General features: G+C 43.9%; 2 protein-coding genes across 6 annotated transcripts in view; one reads left to right on the forward strand and one right to left on the reverse strand.

Moving 5' to 3' along the window:
- Positions 1–1,598: 1,598 nt before the first annotated feature.
- On the reverse strand, positions 1,599–22,244 carry TBATA (thymus, brain and testes associated). Of its 5 annotated transcripts, none has more exons than XM_030569978.1 (11): positions 22,147–22,244; positions 21,897–22,042; positions 19,157–19,213; positions 15,342–15,589; positions 14,549–14,719; positions 12,619–12,710; positions 11,123–11,287; positions 7,357–7,438; positions 5,977–6,142; positions 5,374–5,423; positions 1,599–2,774 (listed from the first exon to the last, which is right to left on the reverse strand). In XM_030569978.1, the coding sequence occupies exons 2-11, from the start codon at positions 21,911–21,913 to the stop codon at positions 2,695–2,697; spliced, it is 1,128 nt and encodes a 375-aa protein (XP_030425838.1). In that variant the 5' UTR covers positions 21,914–22,042; positions 22,147–22,244; the 3' UTR covers positions 1,599–2,694. The 5 variants fall into 5 exon arrangements, with proteins under 5 accessions (XP_030425838.1, XP_030425840.1, XP_030425837.1 ...); XM_030569980.1 differs by having other exon boundaries at positions 14,639–14,719; positions 21,897–22,045; XM_030569977.1 differs by having other exon boundaries at positions 21,897–22,045.
- The window catches only part of SGPL1 (sphingosine-1-phosphate lyase 1), a 69,063-nt gene continuing 64,455 nt past the window's right edge, over positions 17,730–22,337 (forward strand). Inside the window, exon 1 of the mRNA XM_030569973.1 lies at positions 17,730–17,784. The gene's annotated coding sequence lies outside the window, so the exon portion shown is untranslated. The remainder of the gene's footprint in view (positions 17,785–22,337) is intronic.

Consider the following 22,337-nt stretch of genomic DNA (forward strand, 5'->3'; position numbering starts at 1 on the left):
TTTTTGTGAAGAAAGGTTTGAGCTAATTTATTTACAAACTCTTAACATAGGTTATAGGGTGATGAACTGGTCATGCACAGTTCCCCACAGATTGCGCATATACAAAATAGGACTTGACTTGAGTCCTACTGACTCTTGCTCCAGGGCATTATTGCTGGCTCTGCCACGGACTCACTGGGCTAGTTATTTAGGCCTTGGCTATATTGGGACTTTAGCCATTGGTGCAGCTGCACTAGTTCAAATCCATAGTGCATGCACAGTTTATATTGGTGCAATGCAATTTGCAGCTTACCCTGGTTTTGACACTGGTAGCTAAAAGCTCAGTGTACACAAGGTCTTAATCTCTGTGAGACTGAGTTTCCCTTCCTGAAAAATGGCATAAAATTCACTCACCTCACAAGTGTTTTGAATTTTTGCAGAGCACTTTGAGCTCCTCAGGAAGGTGACATATATGTGCAAAGTAACAAGTCTGGCAATTATTACAGAGGTGATGCTAGCCCATTAGGGGCCCTACGCAGGGATATTTTGCCCCCCATACTAAAAAGTGAATGGGGGGGCCCTTGAGCCGCTCAGGGCCCTGAGCAATTGCTTAGTCTGCTTATGCTGAGCTCTGCTGGCAAACCACTTTTAAATAACATAAGAGATTGTTAAAATCCCAATTCCGATCTTTCACAGTAAGATGTAATGGAGCTTAGCTTGCTTCATGGAATGGATGGTCATGCAAGTGTGTCATCTCCCATCAGCCCCCATTCCGCTCAGAACCATTGTCCTTTTCTGCACCAAGTTTGGAGTCACTCAATGTACTCAGAAGCTGTTTTAGCACACAACCAAGTGTGGGATGCCTGTTCATTCATTCATTTCCATGTCACCTGTGTTTGAGGCAAGGAAACGTATTACAGACCAGCAAGCCCTTTGGTGCATACACGCGCACACATGAACAATGTGGTTGGAGACTGGACTTACTGGTTTGTGGGGCAGAGGATTCTAATGGTTTGGTCTACGGGCTTTGGCCTGTAGAAGTTCAACATCTCATACCTTTATAGTACTGGGCACTAGATTGACTTGGTATTGTGTAGGTATCACATGCAGTACTATTGTATTCCTTTGTAGATTTGCTCTTCTGTCTCCAGAAAAGCCTGCTAACGTGATTCTGATTTGGAACGCTACTTTTATTAAGAAATAGAGTTGCATTGAAGAGATGCGTGGACACCATAAAGCACCTCAACTTCTTAATGAGCAGCTTGCTATTGAATTCTCTGCATGTGCATAAAGTACCAGACCCAGTTTACTTTCTGCTTGGTTCTGTGGCCCGCTGGACAGAAGCTCTGTAGCAAGAACCTCCAATTTCCATGATATTCTGGTGCAAATGCTTGCAGTAATTTGAAATCTTGGAGGCAACATGAAATGGGAACACAAGATTACAGTGTTATGGTACCTTTCATCAAAGCACTTCAGAAACCCTAATTAAATCTCTCAACACCTCCAGTTTCAGCTCTGACTGCAGTGGCCATAGCGCTGTTATAGTCTGCAGTGCTGTGCTGTGCTCTGCTTCTTCCAGACGCTTTAAGCTGATCACAGAGTGGCAGGAGTCACGGAGATCAGCTGGCTACACAAGCAGATAGTTTATTTCTAAAAGGACCACAGGCAAATACTAGGAGTCGTACAGTCTTCATACAAGTAATTGATATGCAATAATGTTTTTACAAAAGAAATCTGCACATTTCATAACCTAGCCTGGCGGAGACAAAGACATGGAAGATTGTTCTAAGGTCCACATTAGAAGAAAAATCATACAGCCATATATGACAAAAGGAAATTGCAGGCCACCACTGCTACCTGAGAAGTGGAGAGCAGCAGTGATGGATCTAGTAAGATCAAGCAGCTGTGAGCTATTTTGCCAGAATGCAGACATGCATCCTCCATAGTGGTGTTTCCATCCAATCCTTTAAATGCCTCTGTGAACAAACATCACTTCTCTCTTATTTGGATTGAATTCCAACCAGTTCTTCTTCATCTAGATTGCTACTTCCTGGCATGTAGTGGGAAAGTAATGAGGCAGCAGCTGTGTTCAGTGAAAAGGAGCCAAAGAGCTGAGAATAACTAGTATATCGATGACTCTACCACTCAGAATGGCTCTGTCTCTGCCAGTGGCTTTAAAGAAATACTAACAGAACTGATTTGAGTCCTTTGGAATGATGAGCAATTGCTCAATGCTACCCATGGGATCTGAGAGGAAGGACTGAAATGTTTAACGGCCAATCTTTCAATCAGCGAGTCAATCCACCTTATGGGCTATGCACCTCCTGCATTTGAAATCACTGAAAAAAACCCAGCCACATTCTCTTTGTGATTCTGCATATTGAACCAAATACCCAGCCGGATCATAGCAGAAGCAGTACTTTAAGCATCTACAGCTATGAGGCCATTCGGAATTTCACAGAGACCCATTTTACAGTATGACAATGTCTAGGGCACAGTCATTAAACAAATTCTGTTTAAATTTGCCATGTCTCAACATATGATGTCAAAGTGAAAAAAGAGATTAGGTGATACTGGATATTGCATGCCTTTTCATGTACTCTACAGAACACTTTTTCACTAGATGAGTAATGAGAGTAAAACACTGCAGCTATAGCAGGAAATGGGCTAGCACTTCTTGAGGTTCTTCCATCAGGAATGAGAGAAGATTCCATGTTAATTGGGTGGATCTGGCTGGTTCTGCTTTCCATCCCGGAATAAATGGAACTGGAGAACTTCTGCAGTACCCATATGCACTGAAAATGAAAATGAAAAATAATTTGGGATGGGTCAATGTGCATAGGCACCAACTTCTCCTCTTTCCTGTGGGTGCTCAACCCTGCCCTCTGCCTCTGGCCCCACATCAACTCCACTCCTTCCATGAGGCCTTGCCCCTGCCCTTCCCCTTTCCCTCCCTTCCCCATCCCCATTCCAATCCCTTCCCCAAAGTCCCCACCTCAACTCTGCTCCCTCCCTGCCCCTATTCCAACCCCTTCTCCAAATCCCCTCCCTGGACCTGCCTCTTTCCCACCTCCTCCCCTGAGTGTGCCACATTCCCGCTCCTCCCTCTCCCTCCAGGAGCTTGTTGACACTGCCAAACAGCTGTCTGGCGGCAGCTGGGCGGGAAGCACTGGGAGGTAGGTGGAGGAGTGGGAACACGGCGCACCCGGAGGAGGAGGAGGTGGGGCGGGAGGTGAGAAGAGCTTGGCTGCCTGTGGGTGCTAAGCACCCACTAATTTTTCCCCATGGGTGCTCCAGCCCCAGAGCAACCACGGAGTCAGCGCCTATGTCGATGTGGGTCAAAATCAGTTATAATCTCACAGAGTAGCTAACTCCTCGCCCATATGGATAACATTTTCAGAGCCCAAAGGCCAGATTTTTAAAGTATTTAGGCACCTACAAAAGTAGATAGGCACCTAGTAGGATTTTCAAAAGCCCCTACACACCTATTTCCAATTGAAATCAATGGGAGTTAGGTACTTAGCTACTTTTAAAATTCCAGCTGGGTGCTTATTTGCATTTTAAAGCATCTAAATACCTTTAAAAATCTGAATCTAAGAGACGCTGTCTGTGTCTAAGTGCCTAAATGACTTTTGAAAATAGGATTTAGGCTGTAAGTCTCAAGAGTTTTTGAAAATGTTTCCCACTGTTTTTGGTGGTTATAACAATACACTTTATTTAGCTAGAAAAGACAGACAGACAAGAAAAGACAAAAATTGCTCATAACTGAGTTCATTTTGATAAACGCCAAGACTTGGAACAACTGAACTTTGGAGGAGGTGCCAGGTTTGCTTATTTGGATTTGAATACAGTATTTTGTTTTTTTAAAACTGGAGCTCAGGAGAAAGGCAAGTCGCAACATATTACTGTTTAAAAACCTAGTTTACTTATTTCTACCAGCATGGATTTATGATTGGGCAAAATCTTCTCTTATTCACTTAGCAGAATTTTCACACCAAAACTAAGGATGAAATTCTATCCTGATCCGATGCCCAAATCCCAGCCAGACTGAAAACTTTCATTAATGATCTGGAGGATGGCGTGGACTGCACCCTCAGCAAGTTTGCAGATGACACTAAACTGGGAGGAGTGGTAGATATGCTGGAGGGTAGGGATAGGATACAGAGGGACCTAGACAAATCAGAAGATTGAGCCAAAAGAAATCTGATGAGGTTCAACAAGGACAACTGCAGAGTGCTGCACTTAGGACAGAAGAATCCCAAGCACTGCTACAGACTAGGGACTGAATGGCTAGGCAGCAGTTCTGCAGAAAAGGACCTAGGGGTTACAGTGGACAAGAAGCTGGATATGAGTTGATGGCATGCTAGTGGCATTTTGGGCTGTATAAGTAGGGGCATTGCCAGCAGATCGAGGGACGTGATCATTTTCCTCTATTCAACATTGGTGAGGCCTCATCTGGGGTACTGTGTCCAGATTTGGGCCCCACAATACAAGAAGAATGTGGAAAAATTGGAAAGAGTCCAGCGGAGGGCAACAAAAATGATTAGGGGGCTGAAGCACATGACTTATGAGGAGAGGCTGAGGGAACTGGGATTGTTTAGTCTGCAGAAGAGAAGAATGAGGGGGGATTTGATAGCTGCTTTCAACTACCTGAAAGGAGGTTCCAAAGAGGATGGATCTAGATTGTTCTCAGTGGTACCAGATGACAGAACAAGGAGTGATGGTCTCAAGTTGCAGTGGGGTGGTTTAGGTTGGATATTAGGAAAAACTCTCTCACTAGGAGTGTGGTGAAGCACTGGAATGGGTTACATACGGAGGTGGTGGAATTTCCTTCCTTAGAAGTTTTTAGGTCAGCCTTGATAAAGCCCTGGCTGGGATGATTTAGTTGGGGATTGGTCCTGCTTTGAGCAGGGGGTTGGACTAGATGACCTCCTGAGGTCTCTTCCAACCCTAATATTCTATGATTCTTTCACAGGGCATGCATTACCGTTCACTCAGAGGTAACCACAAAAAGGGTCTCTGAACTCCTACTCTTTGTTACCAAAATATAGCCTTCAAGGAATTTGCTGTCATTTATTTGTCTAGCTGTAGTATATTCTTACTCTCATAGTAAGGTGTGAATGTTCAGAAAGTCTGATCAAATGGTTAGAGCATTGGCCTGGGAGCCAGGACCTCTTGGTTTCTATTCTTAGCTCTGCCATTAGCTCACTGTGTAACTCTTGGAAAATCACTTAACTTCTCTAAGGCATCACCCATAAAATGGGTAAAATACTTCCTTACCTCAAAGGTCTATTGCTGCTTAATTAATTAATGTTTATAAAATGTCTTAAGACCCTTGGATTCAAAGGGAGTATGTAATAAATACAAAGTATTTATTTATTATAATATTTTTACCTGGCTTGTCTTCCTCTGGAATGGGTTCTTGCTTCTGACTCTGAGACAATCTGTTATAAAGAAATGCAGAGAAAACTAAGTATTTTTCTAAATCTAAAATTCTAAATTTTGAATAAACCTGGTACTCATGAAAATGAAAGGTTGCATTAGTCTGCCACTTTGCCATTCACCTCCTTTGTTTATGTGTATTTTTATTTTCTAGTTACTCTGCTCATGCTATTGACTGGAAGTCCACAAACAAGTACTGAAATCCAAGCCTCTGCACAATTTTACCAATCCACCTTAATCTCTGACCCATGTGCTACTGAAATAATGGGCCCCCATTGAGCAACGACTCCAAGCCATGCCATTGACTTAAATGGGCTTTGGATCAGGCCCTCAGTTAAACCAGTTGAAATGGGGAGTGGGGAGCTAAGTTGGTGGACAAAATCAGTTTTATTGCTTGCTTGATGAATCTCTTTCTGTGTAATGGCCTCTCTCTCTCTTCTTGCTGCAGTATATGCAAACTAATGTATCCAACATGTCTCCAGCCCTCAGTAAGCGAAATATTTCAGTTCTCTGTCACACTGTGAACATCCAGTTGAATAGTTTTTATGAGAGAACCTGACTGGATGATTCCTTCCCAAGTGTTGCCCTCTGGAGGACAGGCCCACTGCAGTCTGGGACATCTGGGACTGAAGTCTCTGCTCCAGGTTTGTGCTCAAGGATTTGGGCTCCGGTTGTAGGTTGGCAGTTGCAGTCTGCAACATCCTCATAACAAGATCCTTTTCTGTAATGAGAGGAAGACAAGTAGGCAGCAGAAGAAACAATATCTCACCTGTTACAAAAGAGAGAGAGAGAGAGAGAGAGAGAGAAGTTCCAATCTGGAAAAATTTGAATGTCACAAAATGATTTCCCTATGCCGTGGATTCTGTCACTTTCTTCACCCCCTATATGCAGCATGTGTTCAAGCAGAGCAGAGAGAAGTTGATCAATCAGAAGTACAGCAGGACTCCAGTGATACTCTGTTCTTGGGACAGTGGCATGTGTAATGGTGTCCTGCTGCAATACAGGTCCATGGAGCTGTGAGCTACAGTGCAACCTAAGATAGAAGAGACACTCTAGCTCCCGCTATTCCCTTTTTGTGGAAATAGGGATTTCCCCTACTCAACTGGTACACACTCAGAACAAATACCCTTAAAATGAGTACAATCAATACAATCTGACCAAGAATATTTATCTTCCTACAGCTGCATTTTTATATTGGAACTCCATAGTGAAGCCTGAATTCAGCAGCATTACCTTAAGCTGCAGCCTGTAACTCAGAAGCAAAATATTCAAACATAAAAGCCTAAAGCTAGGCCTCTAAAGAAATATTTAAGCAGATAAATAAGTGATCTGACTTTCATAGGTACTGAGCACCTGAAGCTCCCATTGAGGTCAATGGGAGCTCAGCACCTGTGGAAATCAGGTATCGATTTAGGAGCCTTATTTTGAAAATTTTGGCCTACAACTTTTACGTAGAAACAGTCCTTTACTCTGATGCTGGGCCATATTCAATAACAGTGAGACTCAAAAGACAATCACTGGCAGGAAAGATAGAATGAAGAAAAAACAGAGACTAGAGAGAGAGAATTTTTAGAAAGCCATGCACGCCATCCATCTGTCCAGATTCTATACCAATCTCATCACTGCAGCATCTGAGTCCCTGAACACCAAGCAAAATTCATATCCTTAGTTCTTCACCAGTTACTGCAAACCAGGTCATTAGAAAACCCTAATAGATTCCATACAAAGGAATCTTTTCTCCAGAAGCAACTTTTCCCTCATAGAAAAATGTGTACTCCACAAACTCAGGTTGATCTGAAAGGCTGTAAACTGTGTATTGGGAATAAACTTGTGGTTGCTGAAGTAGAGATAATTAGCGTGCCAAACTCTGAGAATAGAAGTGGGTGTCTATTCCTCTTGCCCAGGCACCAAGTTGAGGTTCCAAGTTCTCCTCACCCCTCTGACCAGCTGTGAGCAGCCATTGCTGAATAGCTGACAAGGAGTCTGTCTGCAGGATCTGACACAGCAGCTCCAAAATCTGTTGGCAGAAGAGCAAAGTAGAAAGTGACAGCATGATCAGGTCAGAGTGACACTGATTGTACCTGAAACACAGGAAAACAGGAGGTCATTAGGGTATGCATACACAGGCACCTTGCTTATCTAGACACTGTGCAGGTGTGGACTTTGTCTTTTAGTTTTATGAGTTACTGTTCCCTGCCCAGGGTCTAACCTACACATTTGAAAATATAATAAAAGCAGTAGAGGATGATCTATCAAAGCCTACTGTGTGCAAGGGTAGATATTTCCCTCTCCTCCCCAATAGAGACTAGGATAAGGCTCTGATCACTGAGTCAGTGTTTAAATTGGACTAAACTTGTTAGGACATTGGTTCTTCTGTTACACTGCATCTCACCCCTTCCTGACCAGTGTCCCTGTATACAGGCACTCTAACGCACCACATGAGAGTACATTATCAGTTAGGAGTGAACTCATGTCTCATGTTCTGTGTTGTTTTTTACCATCTCTTGTTTCCCTCTAGCTATTGTGCCTAGAGTTAGCAAATCAGGGGCAGGCCTAGTCACACTTGCTATACATGCTAAACTGGAACTTCTCATTCTCCTCCCAGCCTACAAAGGAGATGAACTTCAAAATGTTTCTTCGGTACTGCTGCAGATTCTCATGAATCTCTCTTCTTAGTACCTCTTTCAGCTACCTTTCTGCAATTAACCTGGTGCTGTCTGCTGTCACTTCACCTTTTAAAAACAAAACCATATCAAATCCAAGATGTGGGAACAAAACGACTTCTAGTGAATAAACCTGTCTCCTTGAGGGAGGGAGGAAATGACTCCTACAAGAACAGTATTTATTCCCTTCCCATTGTTTACACACGTCAGTCCTCTATTCCCTGCCCAGCCTGTCATCAGTCAACGTTTTTATTAATGATCTCGAAGTAAATATCAAATTTTTCAGCCAAAGGTGAAGTCATACATCCAGGAACAAAAGAATGGCTAATATAGTCTTTGGATGTATAAACAGGGGAATAGTGAGTAAGATTAGGGAAGTGATTTTTACCTCTGCATAGACATTGGTAAGACTGATATTAGAATACTGCATCCAGTTATGGTGGCCACATTTTTAAAAAGATGTTGAAAAAGTCAATCGGGTGCAGAAAAGAGCCACAAAATTATTTGAAAGTTAGAGAAAATGTCTTTAAGAGCTCAATCTGTTTAGTTTTTCTAAAAGATTATTGAGCGATGACTTGATTACAATGTACAAGTATCTTAATGGGGAGAAAAAAACAGGTACTAAGTGGCATTTTAATATAACAGAGAAAGGCAGAACAAAAACCAAGGGCTAGAAGTTGAAGCCAGACCAGTTCAAGTTAGAAATAAGGCACATAGTTTTAACCGTAAAAAGAACCAGAGTACTTGTGGCACCTTTGAGACTAACAAATGTATTTGGGCATAAGCTTTCGTGGGCTAAACCCACTTCATCAGATGCATGCAGTGGAAAATACAGTAGGAAGATATATATACAAAGAACATGAAAAAATGGGGTTGCCATACCAATTCTAATGAAACTAATCAATTAAGGTGGGGTATTATCAGCAGGAGAAAAAAAACTTTTGTAGTGATAATCAGGATGGGCTATTTCAAACAGTTGACAAGAAAGTGTGAGTAACAGGAGGGGAAAACTTAGGATGGAGGAATAGTTTTTAGTTTGTATAATGACTCATCCACGCCCAGTCTTTATGCAAGCCTAATATAATGGTGTCAAGTTTGCAGATTAATTCCAGTTCTGCAGTTTCTCATTGGAGTCTGTTTTTGAAGGTTTTTTTGTTGAAGAATTGCGACTTTTAGGTCTGTAATTGAGTGTCCAGGAGGTTGAAGTCTGATTTGTGTCCATTTATTCTTTTGCATAGAGACTGTCCGGTTTGGCCAACGTACATGGCAGAGGGGCTTTGCTGGTGCATGATGGCATATATCACATTGGCAGATGTGTAGATGAATGAGCCTTCGATGGTGTGGCTGATGTGGTTAGGTCCTATGATGGTGTCCCTTGAATAGAATGTGATATATGCCATCATATGCCAGCAATCCCCTCTGCCATATACATTGGTCAAACCAGACAGTCTCTATGTAGTATCTATGGGTTTTAGCCCACGAAAGCTCATACCCAAATACATTTGTTTCTAAGGTGCCACAAGGACTCCTCATTGTTTTTGCTGATACAGATTAACATGGCTACCACTCTAAAACCAGTTATTATCTAATGACTTTTAGGATGAAACCCTGGACCCATTCATGGCAAAACTCCCATTGACTTTAGAGGCCAGGATTTCACTCAGTCTTTGTAGTAGTAAATTTAAAAGCATCAATATAACAGTAGTGTCTCTGTTCCAGTCTTTTTGAAGATGCCATGGACTAGATCTTCAGCTGGCATAAATAGGTGCAACTTCATTGAAGCCAATGGAATGAGATTGATTTACACCAGCTGAAGATATGGGCCCATATATCCATAGGTAGATGATGAATAAAAATGTCAGTAAAATATTGACGTGTGTGGGACATTTACCCAAGGTGAGCAACTTTCAGTGCAGGCACTCTTAAAATGTCAAACTGCTGGTCTGCCCCGGTTCTCACTTCAGAACAGTGAATAACAAGCAGCTAAAGTATTAAGCCTTCCTATGTGTGGCTACACGCAGCAGATGTTCTCTGTTGTGAGGGCCTCTGAATGGGTACATGAAGTCACAGAATCATAGAATATCAAGGTTGGAAGGGACCTGAGGAGGTCATCTAGTCCAACCCCCTGCTCAAAGCAGGACCTAAACCCCAACTAAATCATCCCAGGCGTGGTTTTGTCAAGCCTGACCTTAAAAACCTCTAAGGAAGGAGATTCCACCACCTCCCTAGGTAACCCATTCCAGTGCTTCACCACACTCCTAGTGAAAAAGATTTTCCAAATATTCAGTCTAAACCTCCTCCACTGCAACTTGATACCATTATTTCTTATTATATCATCTGGTACCACTGAGAACAGTCTAGATCAGGGGTCGGCAACCTTTCAGAAGTAGTGTGCCGGGTCTTCATTTATTCACTCTAATTTAAGGTTTCGCCTGATGGTGTGGCTGATGTGATTAGGTCCTATGATAGTATCCCTTTAATAGATATGTGGACAGAGTTGGCAATGGGCTTTGTTGCAAGGATAGGTTCCTGGGTTAGTGTTTCTGTTGTGTGGTGTGTGGTTGCTGGTGAGTATTTACTTCAGGCTGGGGCAACCTGAAGCACATCTGTAAGAGAGGACTGGCCTTTCCCAAGATCTGTGAGAGTGAGGGATCATCCTTCAGGATAGTTTGTAGATCCTTGATGATACGCTGGAGAGGTATCATGCCACACACCCCTAAGTGGCGCCCCACTTCCCCAACGGGCCAATTGGCCATGCAGTCCCACCGAGGTGGGTTACTTTATTGACTCTGGCCATTAGGCCAAGCTGCCCTGAAGCGGAAGGGCTGCTTTACTGACTCCAGCCACTAGGGGTTTATAGTCAGAGACATGAACACAGATCTAAGGGGTGCTATACAGTTTTTTTCCATACCTGACCCAGCACACGGGATGGAGTGTACCTACACTGCGACAGTCCTAAAGGAAAAACAGTCACACAGAGGAAGTGAGCAGCAGGAAGTACCAAGTGTAGCTACTCTTTCTCATTATATTCTACTTACTACCAGCTCTTGGTCCTGGAAAGAAAGGGCAGCATCTTTGCCTTTGTTCTTCGCATTATTTCGGCACAACTGTTGGGGGGTATGGCGGACTGTTGCCCGAGAAGAAGGTGGGATGAGGCGCCCAGTTTCTGCTGAATACTGTGTTGCTCTCCGGGGCTCTTCCGCCTGTTAAAATGCAAATGCACACATGCTTTCTGATTAGAGGGCTGAGAGTGGGACAGGGGTTGCACAGAAGATAAAATGATTAGAAGGTTGTGACAAAAGGGGAAATCTTCATCAAAGAGGTGCCTGTCTGTTGCCAAAAATATGAATGTACCCGCTGCTGGTAAAGTGATGCTACTATGTGGTACTAAAAGCTCACCTGGGAGGTGTGTTTCTCTCCAGCTGTGAACTGTGCACTGATTTTGCAAACAATGTTTTATTTAAAATTGAAACTTGTGCACCACCTACTGCTGTCAGTCAGAAGAGACAGACAACTGAATGGTCAAAACCCAAACACTGCATCTAAACCCATAGCTGTCCTTATGCAGCTATAATCATTTATAAGTTAACACTGACCTTATCCGGTCCCAGTATTAAAGAATGCTAATCCAGGGTTCTGAATTTGGTTCTCTTGAAAGTGAGTGACTGATAGCACTCACTGGAGCTGATACAGTGCATGCAGAGGTTGTGTAAACTTCCTCTGCGCAGTGCTACATATGCACCTCAATCCTGATCTGTAATATGCATTGGTATTTAGCTCTGGCCCCCACAGCACTGCCAGTGTCTTTTGATCCTGACCTAAAGCACCTCTGCTGTGTCTAGCCATGATCTTTCATGGCTCGTAATCTTGACCTGCAACATCCTATAGGTCCTGATCCTCCCTCCACTGGAGATTAACAGTTGTGCCGCTGTGCGATTGTTTTGTGATGTGCTTTTACAAGAGTTGAAACCAATTTCATCTGCCCCCTAAAGCAGATTTGAGCCTATGTGTCAAGAGGTGAAAAACTAGTGTTGACCCACTTCTCCTTTTGGTGTGATCCCCTCTGTGTGGTTGTTAAAGACTCAGACTACAAACTTTGGCTCCAGATATTAAACACCACAGAGAATGGGATAGTAGAGATCCAGAAGTTACGATCCAGCACATTATAAAAGCAAATAAATCATCGCAAAATTTCGTTCTGGGTTCAGATTTCGGTCAATCTTCAAAATTTTGGGATCTCCAGATCTGGGCATAGGTCACATTCCATTGCACATTTTGCCTTGTTTAGATTAGGAGTAAATAGTTTTAAATTACCCATCTTTACAAAATAGATTTACACATGACCCTTCAAGTCTTGATGCTGTCACCAACAGACACGTGACCTACAGTAGTGATACAGCTGCCTCATGAAAAATTCTCTTCAGGTTTTTCTGCTCCCTCCCCTCCATTTCTTTATTTCATTCCAAGTGTTGGTTAGATGACACTCAATAGCAAAGCAGCCCTAAGTGTCATGCTCGCAGTATGAAAAACTCACCACTTCCTTCTGCTCCATTTCAGTGGAGGAGGAAGCACTAACTCTGGCAGCAAGTTCCCTCAGTTCTTCTCTCCATGCATCTGACAACGAGCCTGTGAGAGAGAGGAGACACGTGAGAAAGCTCAGTATAGTAGCACCTCTTAGTTCCTACAGCACTTATAAACCCTGCATATGTCTAAACAGAGACCACACCTTGAATTCCTCCCCCTAGGCATCCATGACTTCCTATTTTCACTGTGGAAAAGAATTTGCATGGTCTCATCCTGAGGCCAACAGTTCCCCTACAGAGCTTGGATGGAAATGAGATGCAAATAAACGGTAGCTACAACCACTGGATATATTACAATGTATTATGGGATGTACTGTATCTTGAGCAGTGATACTCTTTGTATGAGAGCGAGTGGAAAGGAAGGTTCCCATATTTCACACCATGAGTAGCCCTAAAGGTAACACAAACATGCATGTACAAACTTCATAGTATAATACAGGAAGGAGATAGAGGCTCATAGAGACAGGAGGGTTGTTGCAGAGCTGTATGAGAGGATGAGGAGGGGAGGGAAGAGGAGAGAATCTCTCAAATCTCTGATCTTTTCCAGGGTTAAAACCTCCTGTTTCGGCTCTGGGCTCTGCAGGGAGGATCAGGGCTGCTGGGGTACAGAAGGCTAAAAACGAGACCACTAAAATCATGGTGAGAGCCCTGTGTGCCACAGCCTCATGCTCAAGATGAGCAGTTCAGAATCAGACACCCTGCCCCCTTCTTGGGTTCTGTTGTATCAGGTGGTTGGTGCAACATCAAAGATTGTGCATGTCTGAGGTCTGATGCCTTCCAGCTGAAGGGTGAACCCATGGCTTCATATTGCCAGGAATAAAGCTGCTGGAGAATGCGGAGGAGTCCAGAACAAAGGGGCATTGTGCTCACAGTGATATCTCTGAAAGATGGGAAAGGACAAGCAGGCACCTCTAACCCAGCAGCTCTCAACCTTTTCAGCCTACTGTACCCCTCCCAGGAGTCTGATTTGTTTTGTGTACCACTAAGTTTCACCTCACTTAAAAACTACTAGCTTAGAAAATCAGACATAAAAATGCAAAAGTGTCACAGCACACTATTACTGAAAAATCGCTTACTTTCTCATTTTTACTATATAATTATAAAATAAATCAACTGGAATATAAATATTGTACTTACATTTCAGTGTATAGAATATAGAGCAATATAAACAAGTCACTGTTGGTATGAAATTTTAGTTTGTACTGACTTTGCTAGTGCTTTTTATGTCACTTGTTGTAAAACTAGGCAAATATCTAGATGAGGAAGATTTCTGAGTACCCCCAGTGCTATGGGTACCCCTGGTTGAGAATCACTGCTCTGACATAAGAGGCTTTTGGGTTAGGAAATAATTACTCTCACTCCATTTATTTGAGATACTGTTAATTAGGTTGTTTGCAAGGAACCAATTTAAACCTGATGATGATATTTAATGGCATGGCCCATCACTTAATTGCCATGATAATTCCACTTGCTTAGGATATGTGCAAGCAATTAAGTGGTTCTAAAATAGGGTTATCTGGCCCTTGTAAAAATGAGAAGCTGATGGTGCTTTTGTATGCCACAGGAAGACTTCTGCCGGGGTAAATCTGCTTTTCCACCAGTGCTGTGTGGCAATACATCATGTCTCTGAAACCTGGCATTATGTTCCTCTGGTTCAAAACCACTTCAGCTCAGAGGGGCAGGAAAAATAATCAGTCTGAGTCTTTTGTCAGTGTAAGACCTGATCTACCTCCAGTCCTGTAGCAAGTCAAAACAAGTGAAGACATTTGAGAACCATTTCAAGTACAGCATGACTAATTCTGTTAATTAAGGAATTCCACTTAATTGGACAAAAGGCCATCTAACAGGGCATCCTGATCAAGCAGTCTACAGCACACTAACCTACAGTTAACCTGGGGACCAGATTACTATGTGGATCTCCAATGGGCATCTGAGCCCCTGGTACCCCCAATACGGTAGTAGAAAGCTGGCCTTTTATCATTGGATGAGGCGACAGAGGGGTCAGCACAGACCACCCGTCATTAACGATACAGATGGGGACACCATTTAAGCCTATAAAAGAAAATGAAAAGAGGCAAATATCAGTGAGTAACTCAATGGAAGAAGCACACAAGAAAATTGTGTCTTTCACCTTGCGTAACACACACAGCATTTACAGTTACTTTCTGCCTGAATAATAAATCTGTAGGTACATGCGTTCTGCTATGGCATACATAGATCAATTTTCCTTCCTGGCCCCAATAATACTGAATGGATTCCTGAAGCACCTATGTTTATAGATCTCTATTTAGTTAGGGAATACACAATTTGGATGAATTACACTACTGCAAATACACAGCTGAGATTATTTTATCCAGATGATGCAGTAGCTGATTTTCTGAACTAGGTCCTGGGATGGAGCAAAGACATGCATGGGATTAACCTAAGGAGTCTCAGATCATCACAGCTGCTCAGAATAACTATCAGGACAACACTTACTCTAGAAACATTATACAGTCAGAGTTCTGCTACTTTCCTCATATCCCACTGTGCTCTGCAATCAGGCCTGTGCTGAAGCATTACATGGATTTTTCCATTTCCTCCCATCCCATCTGACCTCTGCTTCTCAGCAAAGAATGGCCACATAATTAATGCCTTCAATTCCCATTTCCTGCCCTCCATCCTAAGGCCATACCTTGGATGTGGGTCACTCGGTGAGGATGGGGGTTGTGCCGTGAGAAGAAGGAATGGTGGCTGAGGTTGCCAAAGCGAGAATTGTTCTTTGACTGGGGTCTCGTGGCCTCCGTACTAAACCGCAGTGGCATGTTCAGGGCCACGTGTTTGAGTTTCCCTGCTAATGCTGTGATGTCTTTTCCTTTGACTGGACCAGCAACTGGGCTCCTTAGCATCTCCATCTTCTCCTTAGCAGATATACACTTGGTTCTTGGCGAAAAAGAGAAGAAAACCACTTACCAGCATGCCATCACATTTTATGAAAATGTCTGTATCTTAGGTACAAGTCAGGTTCATGGAAGGCAGAGTAAGAGTCCATTCGGAGTAAGCACCAAACTCCAGTGCAGGTTATCTTCCTCTCACGGATTTCACCCCAAGGCCATTGTGACCAGGCAGAGAGATCCACCATCACCTATTCTTTTCCTCCACATCCCAAGGGATTGTGACAAACTGAGGAAATCCTCTCCCTTATTGACATTGGAACAGACTTTGTTAGAATGTTTCATTTACAGAAAGGGAAATCTTGGATCTGAATTTTGTACCCACCTGAAATGCACTTAATGCTCTAGACAAATTTACTGAGGAAAAACAGCTTGAATCAAATACCCGAGTGAAGAGAAGCTGATAGGAAAGTTTGCTGCGTGTGTTGAACAGGTCCGTTCTGTATTTATGCGAACACTTTGTTGTTACCTGTAGGCCAGCAAGAGCTCACATGAGTATGGAAGCTGAGAAGCAAGCCCACACAGACTCCTGTGTTTCTGCTGACATGCAGAAAAAGGAGCCTTCTGAGGAAACCCCCATGAAAACAAAAACAACTGAGAACTGCCCCAGCTGGCAGCTTTGATGAGTGACTCAGAGTCATGGTTTCTTAATCTGTCATCTGCTGGGACAGGAAAGATTACAAGTACAACTTTACCACAGCACTGAGATCACATTCTCAAAACTGACAAAAACTCCTCCATTCAGAGGATCATTAGCTGACATTTCATCAGATGACTCCTAGCATTATCAGCATCAACGCTAATATGAGGAGCAGGAGCCATTGCAGCATCATACTCATGCTTCACTGCATTTCTTAGCTAGAAAAAAACATCATCATATTTTACTGGAGTGTCTGGCTCAGTGTTCTGTTTCCTAGATCAGAAGCATAGGAGACCCAGGAATATGTGGGTTCTGAGTTTTCCTCATGATCATCTTAACTCAGCTCTGATCCTTTTGAAGTGCTACAAAAAAAGACCATTTTAGGACTCCCCATGTAGTTCCCGATGGCAGCCCACTAAGTGTCAGAGTGCTCTATGCTTTGGCAGGAACAAAGTTTTCAAAATGCTCTCTGTTGCAGCAGAAGAATGATGAGCAGGGAAGGTTTCTTTGGAAGTGATTTGCAGGCCCAGGCAGTATTTCAAACAGGGGCTATTAACTACTGAGTAGAGCTGAGTAAATGCTGAATTTTGCCTGAATATTCATTGAGAGCCCTTCTGTGTTTGCTTTACACATAAATACAAGTTGATTGACAGCCATGTTTGTAGAAATGGCAGGTTTTTCAGGCAACTTTTGTAGAAAGTGCATTTGAATTCATTATCATGAGTATTAGCATCAGAAACCTGATTCTAAGGCCACGTCCAGACTAGGAATTAAAATCGATTTTAGATACGCAACTTCAGCTACGAGAATAACGTAGCTGAAGTCGAATTTCTAAAATCGAGGTACTCACCAGTCTGGACGGGGCTCCATCGATGTCCGCGGCTCTCCGTGTCGATTCCGGAACTCCGTTCGGATTGATGGAGTTCCGGAATCGATGTAAGCGCGCTCGGGGATCGATACACCGCGTCCAGACTAGACGCGATATATCGATCCCCGAGCAATCGATTTTAACCCGCCGATGCCGCGGGTTAGTCTGGACGAGGGCTAAGCATTGTGCTCATCCAATCAGGGAATAGAAACATACTCTGTATACTATGAGCAAAACTTGGGGTGTCGGGAAAAAGGTGGTTTAGAGCAGGGATGGGCAAACTATGGCCAGCGGGCCAGATCCGGCCCCTCAGGGCTTTGGATCCAGCCTGCGGGATTGCCCCTACCAGTGCCGTAGACCCCGCACCGCTCTCAGAAGCAACCGGCACCACTTCCCTGCGGCCCGTGGGGCCGGGGGCAGAGGGCGCCGTGTGTTGACCTTACATCCAGACACTCCCCCCGCAGCTTCATTGGCTGGGAATGGGGAACCGTGGCCATTGGGAGCTTTGGGGGAGGTACCTGGAGGCACAGCAAGAGCAGCACACGAGGAACCCTCCTCCTCCCCCCTCCCCCAGGGGCTGCAGCGCTTCCTGGAGCCGGGGCCAGGGACAGAGCAGGAAGGCAGGGAGCCTGCCCTGGCCCTGATGCGTGCCGTTGCCACCCTGGAGCTGCTTTAGGTAAGCTGTGCCAGGCCGGAGCCCAAACCCCTCCTGCACCCTGCCCCCCAACTCCCTGCCCGCACCTCGCACCCCTCCTGCATCCCAACCCCCTGCCCTGAGCTCCCTGCTGCACCCTGTACCCCATGCACCCCCTCCCACAGTGCACACCCCTCCTGCACCCCTGCTCTGGCCCCCTCCTGCATTCTGCACTCCTCCTGCACCCCAATCCCCTTCCCTGAGCCCCCTCATACAGCCCACACCCCTCCTCTGCCCCAGTCCCTGGCCCTGAGACTTTTCTCCACACCACACCCCTTCCCACATCCTGCACTCCCTCCTGCACCCCAACCCCCTGCCCTGGCCCTGCATACAACTTCCCCACCCAGATGTGGCCCTCAGCCCAAAAAGTTTGCCCACCCCTGGTTTAGAGCCACCTTTACACCCCACTGAGGCTGGGGGCAGCCAGGGGACAGTTCATCCCTTCCTGTAAGTATAAGAATAGCCTCCAGCTATAATAGCCCCTTAGATGGCTGTTCTGCTGTCTCAGAATTACCCCAACATGCCTCTTCTCCCTGATGTGCCCCCTGTCTTTGGAGCAGGGCATGAAGAGGTGGCATACAACTGACTACTCGGCTTCTATACCAGCCTGGAATTCACCTACAAAAGGGGAATCCCCAGTAATCCTGTTAAGCCTCCTTTGTCCCAAGGACAGTGTAAAAGAGCCAGCTCACATATAGAGAATCTAGCCCTGGGCATTCAAATAAAACAGCTCACTCTGAAGGCACTGAACATCCCCAACAAACTGCTCATAAACAAGCCACAGACCAAGAATTATCAGCAGAAATTACTCAGTGAATAATTTCATACTGAAAATATAGTTCGGAAAAAATGTTCTCTTTTTGCAAACAAAGTGGGAACAGGAAACAAGGTGACATTCATTGTGAATTATTTGTTACGAACGATTCACCCAGGTTTAGTTCTGGGAATGGATGCTGCCTCTGTAGTTATCACCCATGGTTTCAAAATGAAAACCAAAACCAGACTTTTTGATTGTACGTCACTCAGTGTTGTTACCGCACAATGTAACTTGAACTCTGTTTATGTCACTGCACAGGAAACTTGGTGTGCACAGGTTTATTAGCTAGAAAGCTAACACACCAAACTTTAAGCAGAATGTTTCTTTTGTCTGCCTGATGGAGATGGGCCCAGCAGGCGTCCCTCTGTCAGCAATGAAACACCTATCACCACCCCATATGACCATTTTTAGTTAGAAGCCCCATCAGCTCAGTTACTGTTTCCAGGGGTACAAGCTGCTGCTTTCCCACCTGCTCACTCATGGCATTGCTGCTTAGATGTTTCTTCCAAATACAGGGAATGGCACTTGGGTACTTACTCCAGCTGCTGAAGAACAGGTTCCAAGTTTTTTATCTCTGTTGCCATTTTAGTGATTCTATGACAATACAGAAAAATTGGTGATTATTCCAGCATCCGTAGCTGCACAGTTCAGTTGGGAATTCAGACACATGGATTCTATGTACATGTTCTATATACCTATGGAGATACTCTCCATCTGTTGTGTGGGGAGACAGAATCTTTCTTTGCACCATTGCTATAATTTAAGGTACATTCAGCTCCTGAACTCACTTATACCATGGTTTGAGAGGTGCTGAGCTCTCACAACACTCAAACCATTGACCTCTCTTTGTGTCAGTTTCCTCACCTGTAAAATGGGGCTAACAGTATCTCCCTCACAGGGGTGTTGTGAGGATTAGTGAATGTTTATAAAACGTTCTGTAAGGGAGGAGTATTATTATACCACACTGTTTTGGCAGGTGCTTCCTGAAGTAACATTTACAAATAGAAACAAAGACTTACTCCCTCAGGGCTTTCATGGGTTCCCTCAGGAATCATGACACTGGTCACCTTGTGACTGCACAATGAATCCCTAAATCACACAACAGGCCCTGGGTGTGGGTTGGTGCTTATCAGGGATTAGTGGGAGTCATTGCTCAGTACCCATGGGCATAGGTTTGTTTCAAACACGCCACATGTACTAAAAAAGGGCAGAACAAACCACAGGAAGATGCTTTAGGTGCTATCATTTCCCTCTACCCTCTGTTTCATAATTCACCATTTCAAATGTAACTGAAGGGGAGCCCACTGGGGAGATCATTGACATATAGTTTATCTATATTTGCTTGAGCATTTCTTTAGCTAGGAGTTTAGAAACTACAACTATTTAAAAGTTAGTGCTTGAATATCTGTTTGAAAGCTATTTTGTCCATGCCCTACCTAGGCCAAACCACCACCTTGCCACCCCCATGGTAATTCTAAAGAATGCCTGGTGCTGAAGAGGCAGCTGGGCAGGAAGCAAGTGAAGTTTAAAGAAGTATTTTGCAAACTGTAGTGTGGATCTCAGTGATCAGACCTAGGAGGAGATTATGATACCCCCCTCATATTCAGCAGCACCCCAACAATGCAGTCACATGTAAACAGTGGGCCATAAGAAATCCAGCCAGCCCTCACCAGTCATCAGACAGATGACATAAGAACATAACATAAGAACACAAGAACAGCCATACTGGGTCAGACCAAAGGTCCATCTAGCCCCGTATCTGTCTACTGACAGTGGCCAATGCCAGGTGCCCCAGAGGGAGTGAACCTAACAGGCAATGATCAAGTGATTTCTCTCCTGCCATCCATCTCCATCCTCTGGTGAACAGAGGCTAGGGACACCATTCTTTACCATTCCTGGCTAATAGCCATTTATGGACTTAGCCACCATGAATTTATCCAGTTCCCTTTTAAACACTGTTATAGTCCTAGCCTTCACAACCTCCTCAGGTAAAGAGTTCCACAAGCTGACTGGGCACTGTGTGGAGAAGAACTTCTTTTTATTTGTTTTAAACCTGCTACCTATTAATTTCATTTGGTGACCCCTAGTTCTTGTATTATGGGAATAAGTAAATAACTTTTCCTTATCCACTTTCTCCACATCACTCATGATTTTATATACCTCTATCATATCCCCCCTTAGTCTCCTCTTTTCCAAGCTAACACCTTAACAAGTCACTGTGAGTTATTTAATTAAAGTTCATTTAAATAAATCCTCTGCAGGGCTGCCCAGAGGATTCAGGGGGCCTAGGGCAAAACAATTTCGGGGGCCCCTTCCGTAAAAAAAAGTTGCAATACTATATTCTCGTGGGGGCCCCTGCGGGGCCTGGAGCAAATTGCCACACTTGCCCCCCGGGTGGCGCTGATACTCATCTCCCCAGTAATTTAGAGCTGGTTCTTCCCCTTATGAAACAGACTTGTGGCAGTTTCATTATTGTGATGGATCTACTGTATGAATCAAAATTGTGAGTTGTAGACATATAGTTGGTTTCCCAGCTGAGGTGTATAGGATTGGTGTATGTTTGTACTTTAATTAGATGACCTAATAAATCTTTTCACCCCTCATTTCTAAAACTCTTTGAAAACTCCCTAAAAATGTATTTTAATTCAGGTGAAACCTTTCGAATAGTAGTATGTCCAGAAGGCACAGGCAGGATGGTCTTGTGATTAAGCTGGTAGACTGCAATTTAGCAGAGCTACATTCAAATTCTAGCTGTTCCACAGATCTCTTGTGTGATCTGGGGCAAGACACTTAATCTCTCTATGCTTCAATTCCTCCACTGTAAAATGAAGATAATGGTACTTATATTCTCCCATCATTTGTTTATCTTATCTATTTATATAGATTGTAAGCTATTCAGAGCAGGGACTGGTTCATTCTACATTTATGTACAGCGACTAGCACAATGGGGCTCTGTACCTGGAGACCCCAACCAAGATCAACGGTAATGCAAATAAATAAATACATAAAATAATGCCAGCAGGGACTCTGCTAATCATGTAAATAGTCAGAGCTGAGAAACAAAACTAGCCTGATCTTGCAAAATGCTGAGCACTGTCAACTCCTCCTGAAGCTAATGGGAATTGAGAGTCCTGAATACCTTATAGGCTCAGGCATGAGATAAGAAAAACACAAACAATAATAACCAAGGTAATGTGGGGGAGTGGACACTCAAACACGAGGGCTATAAAAGCAGCAGCACTAAGTCTCAGACTTTGGGAATTATGGAGCTACCTACCTGCCCATCCCAGCCATTTTATGTGTGAGTGTATCTTTCTTTTCACACACAGGTGGCCTGGGACCATAACTTGTTCGGACATATTTGCATAAATCAGGGCTACTTGCTAGAAGCTTCCTCTCCCCAGCTTCCTACATTTCAGAGGGCTGCTGTTTCAAAGGGAAAGTTGGGACTGTGGTATTTGAGCAAAGAAAAGCAGTAAAAGCCAGAAATGTGCCTGTTATTAAATATATATAAAGGACCTACTCACCATTTACACTGCTACCATAGCTTGGGGAATGAGTCCCCTTTGCTCCCACGGTCTGGAGGGAGACATGCAAAGTTACCTCACTTCTGTTAAAAAGTCTGTTTACTTTGTCCCTGATTGTGTTCAGGTTGCTAGGTTACACTTTTGGTGACAGCAGCCAAGCCTCCCCCCCTTTCTCCCAGTATTCAATTTCC

The sequence above is a fragment of the Gopherus evgoodei genome, chromosome 7, assembly GCF_007399415.2.
Source record: "Gopherus evgoodei ecotype Sinaloan lineage chromosome 7, rGopEvg1_v1.p, whole genome shotgun sequence".
In the NCBI taxonomy this organism is placed as follows: domain Eukaryota; kingdom Metazoa; phylum Chordata; order Testudines; family Testudinidae; genus Gopherus; species Gopherus evgoodei.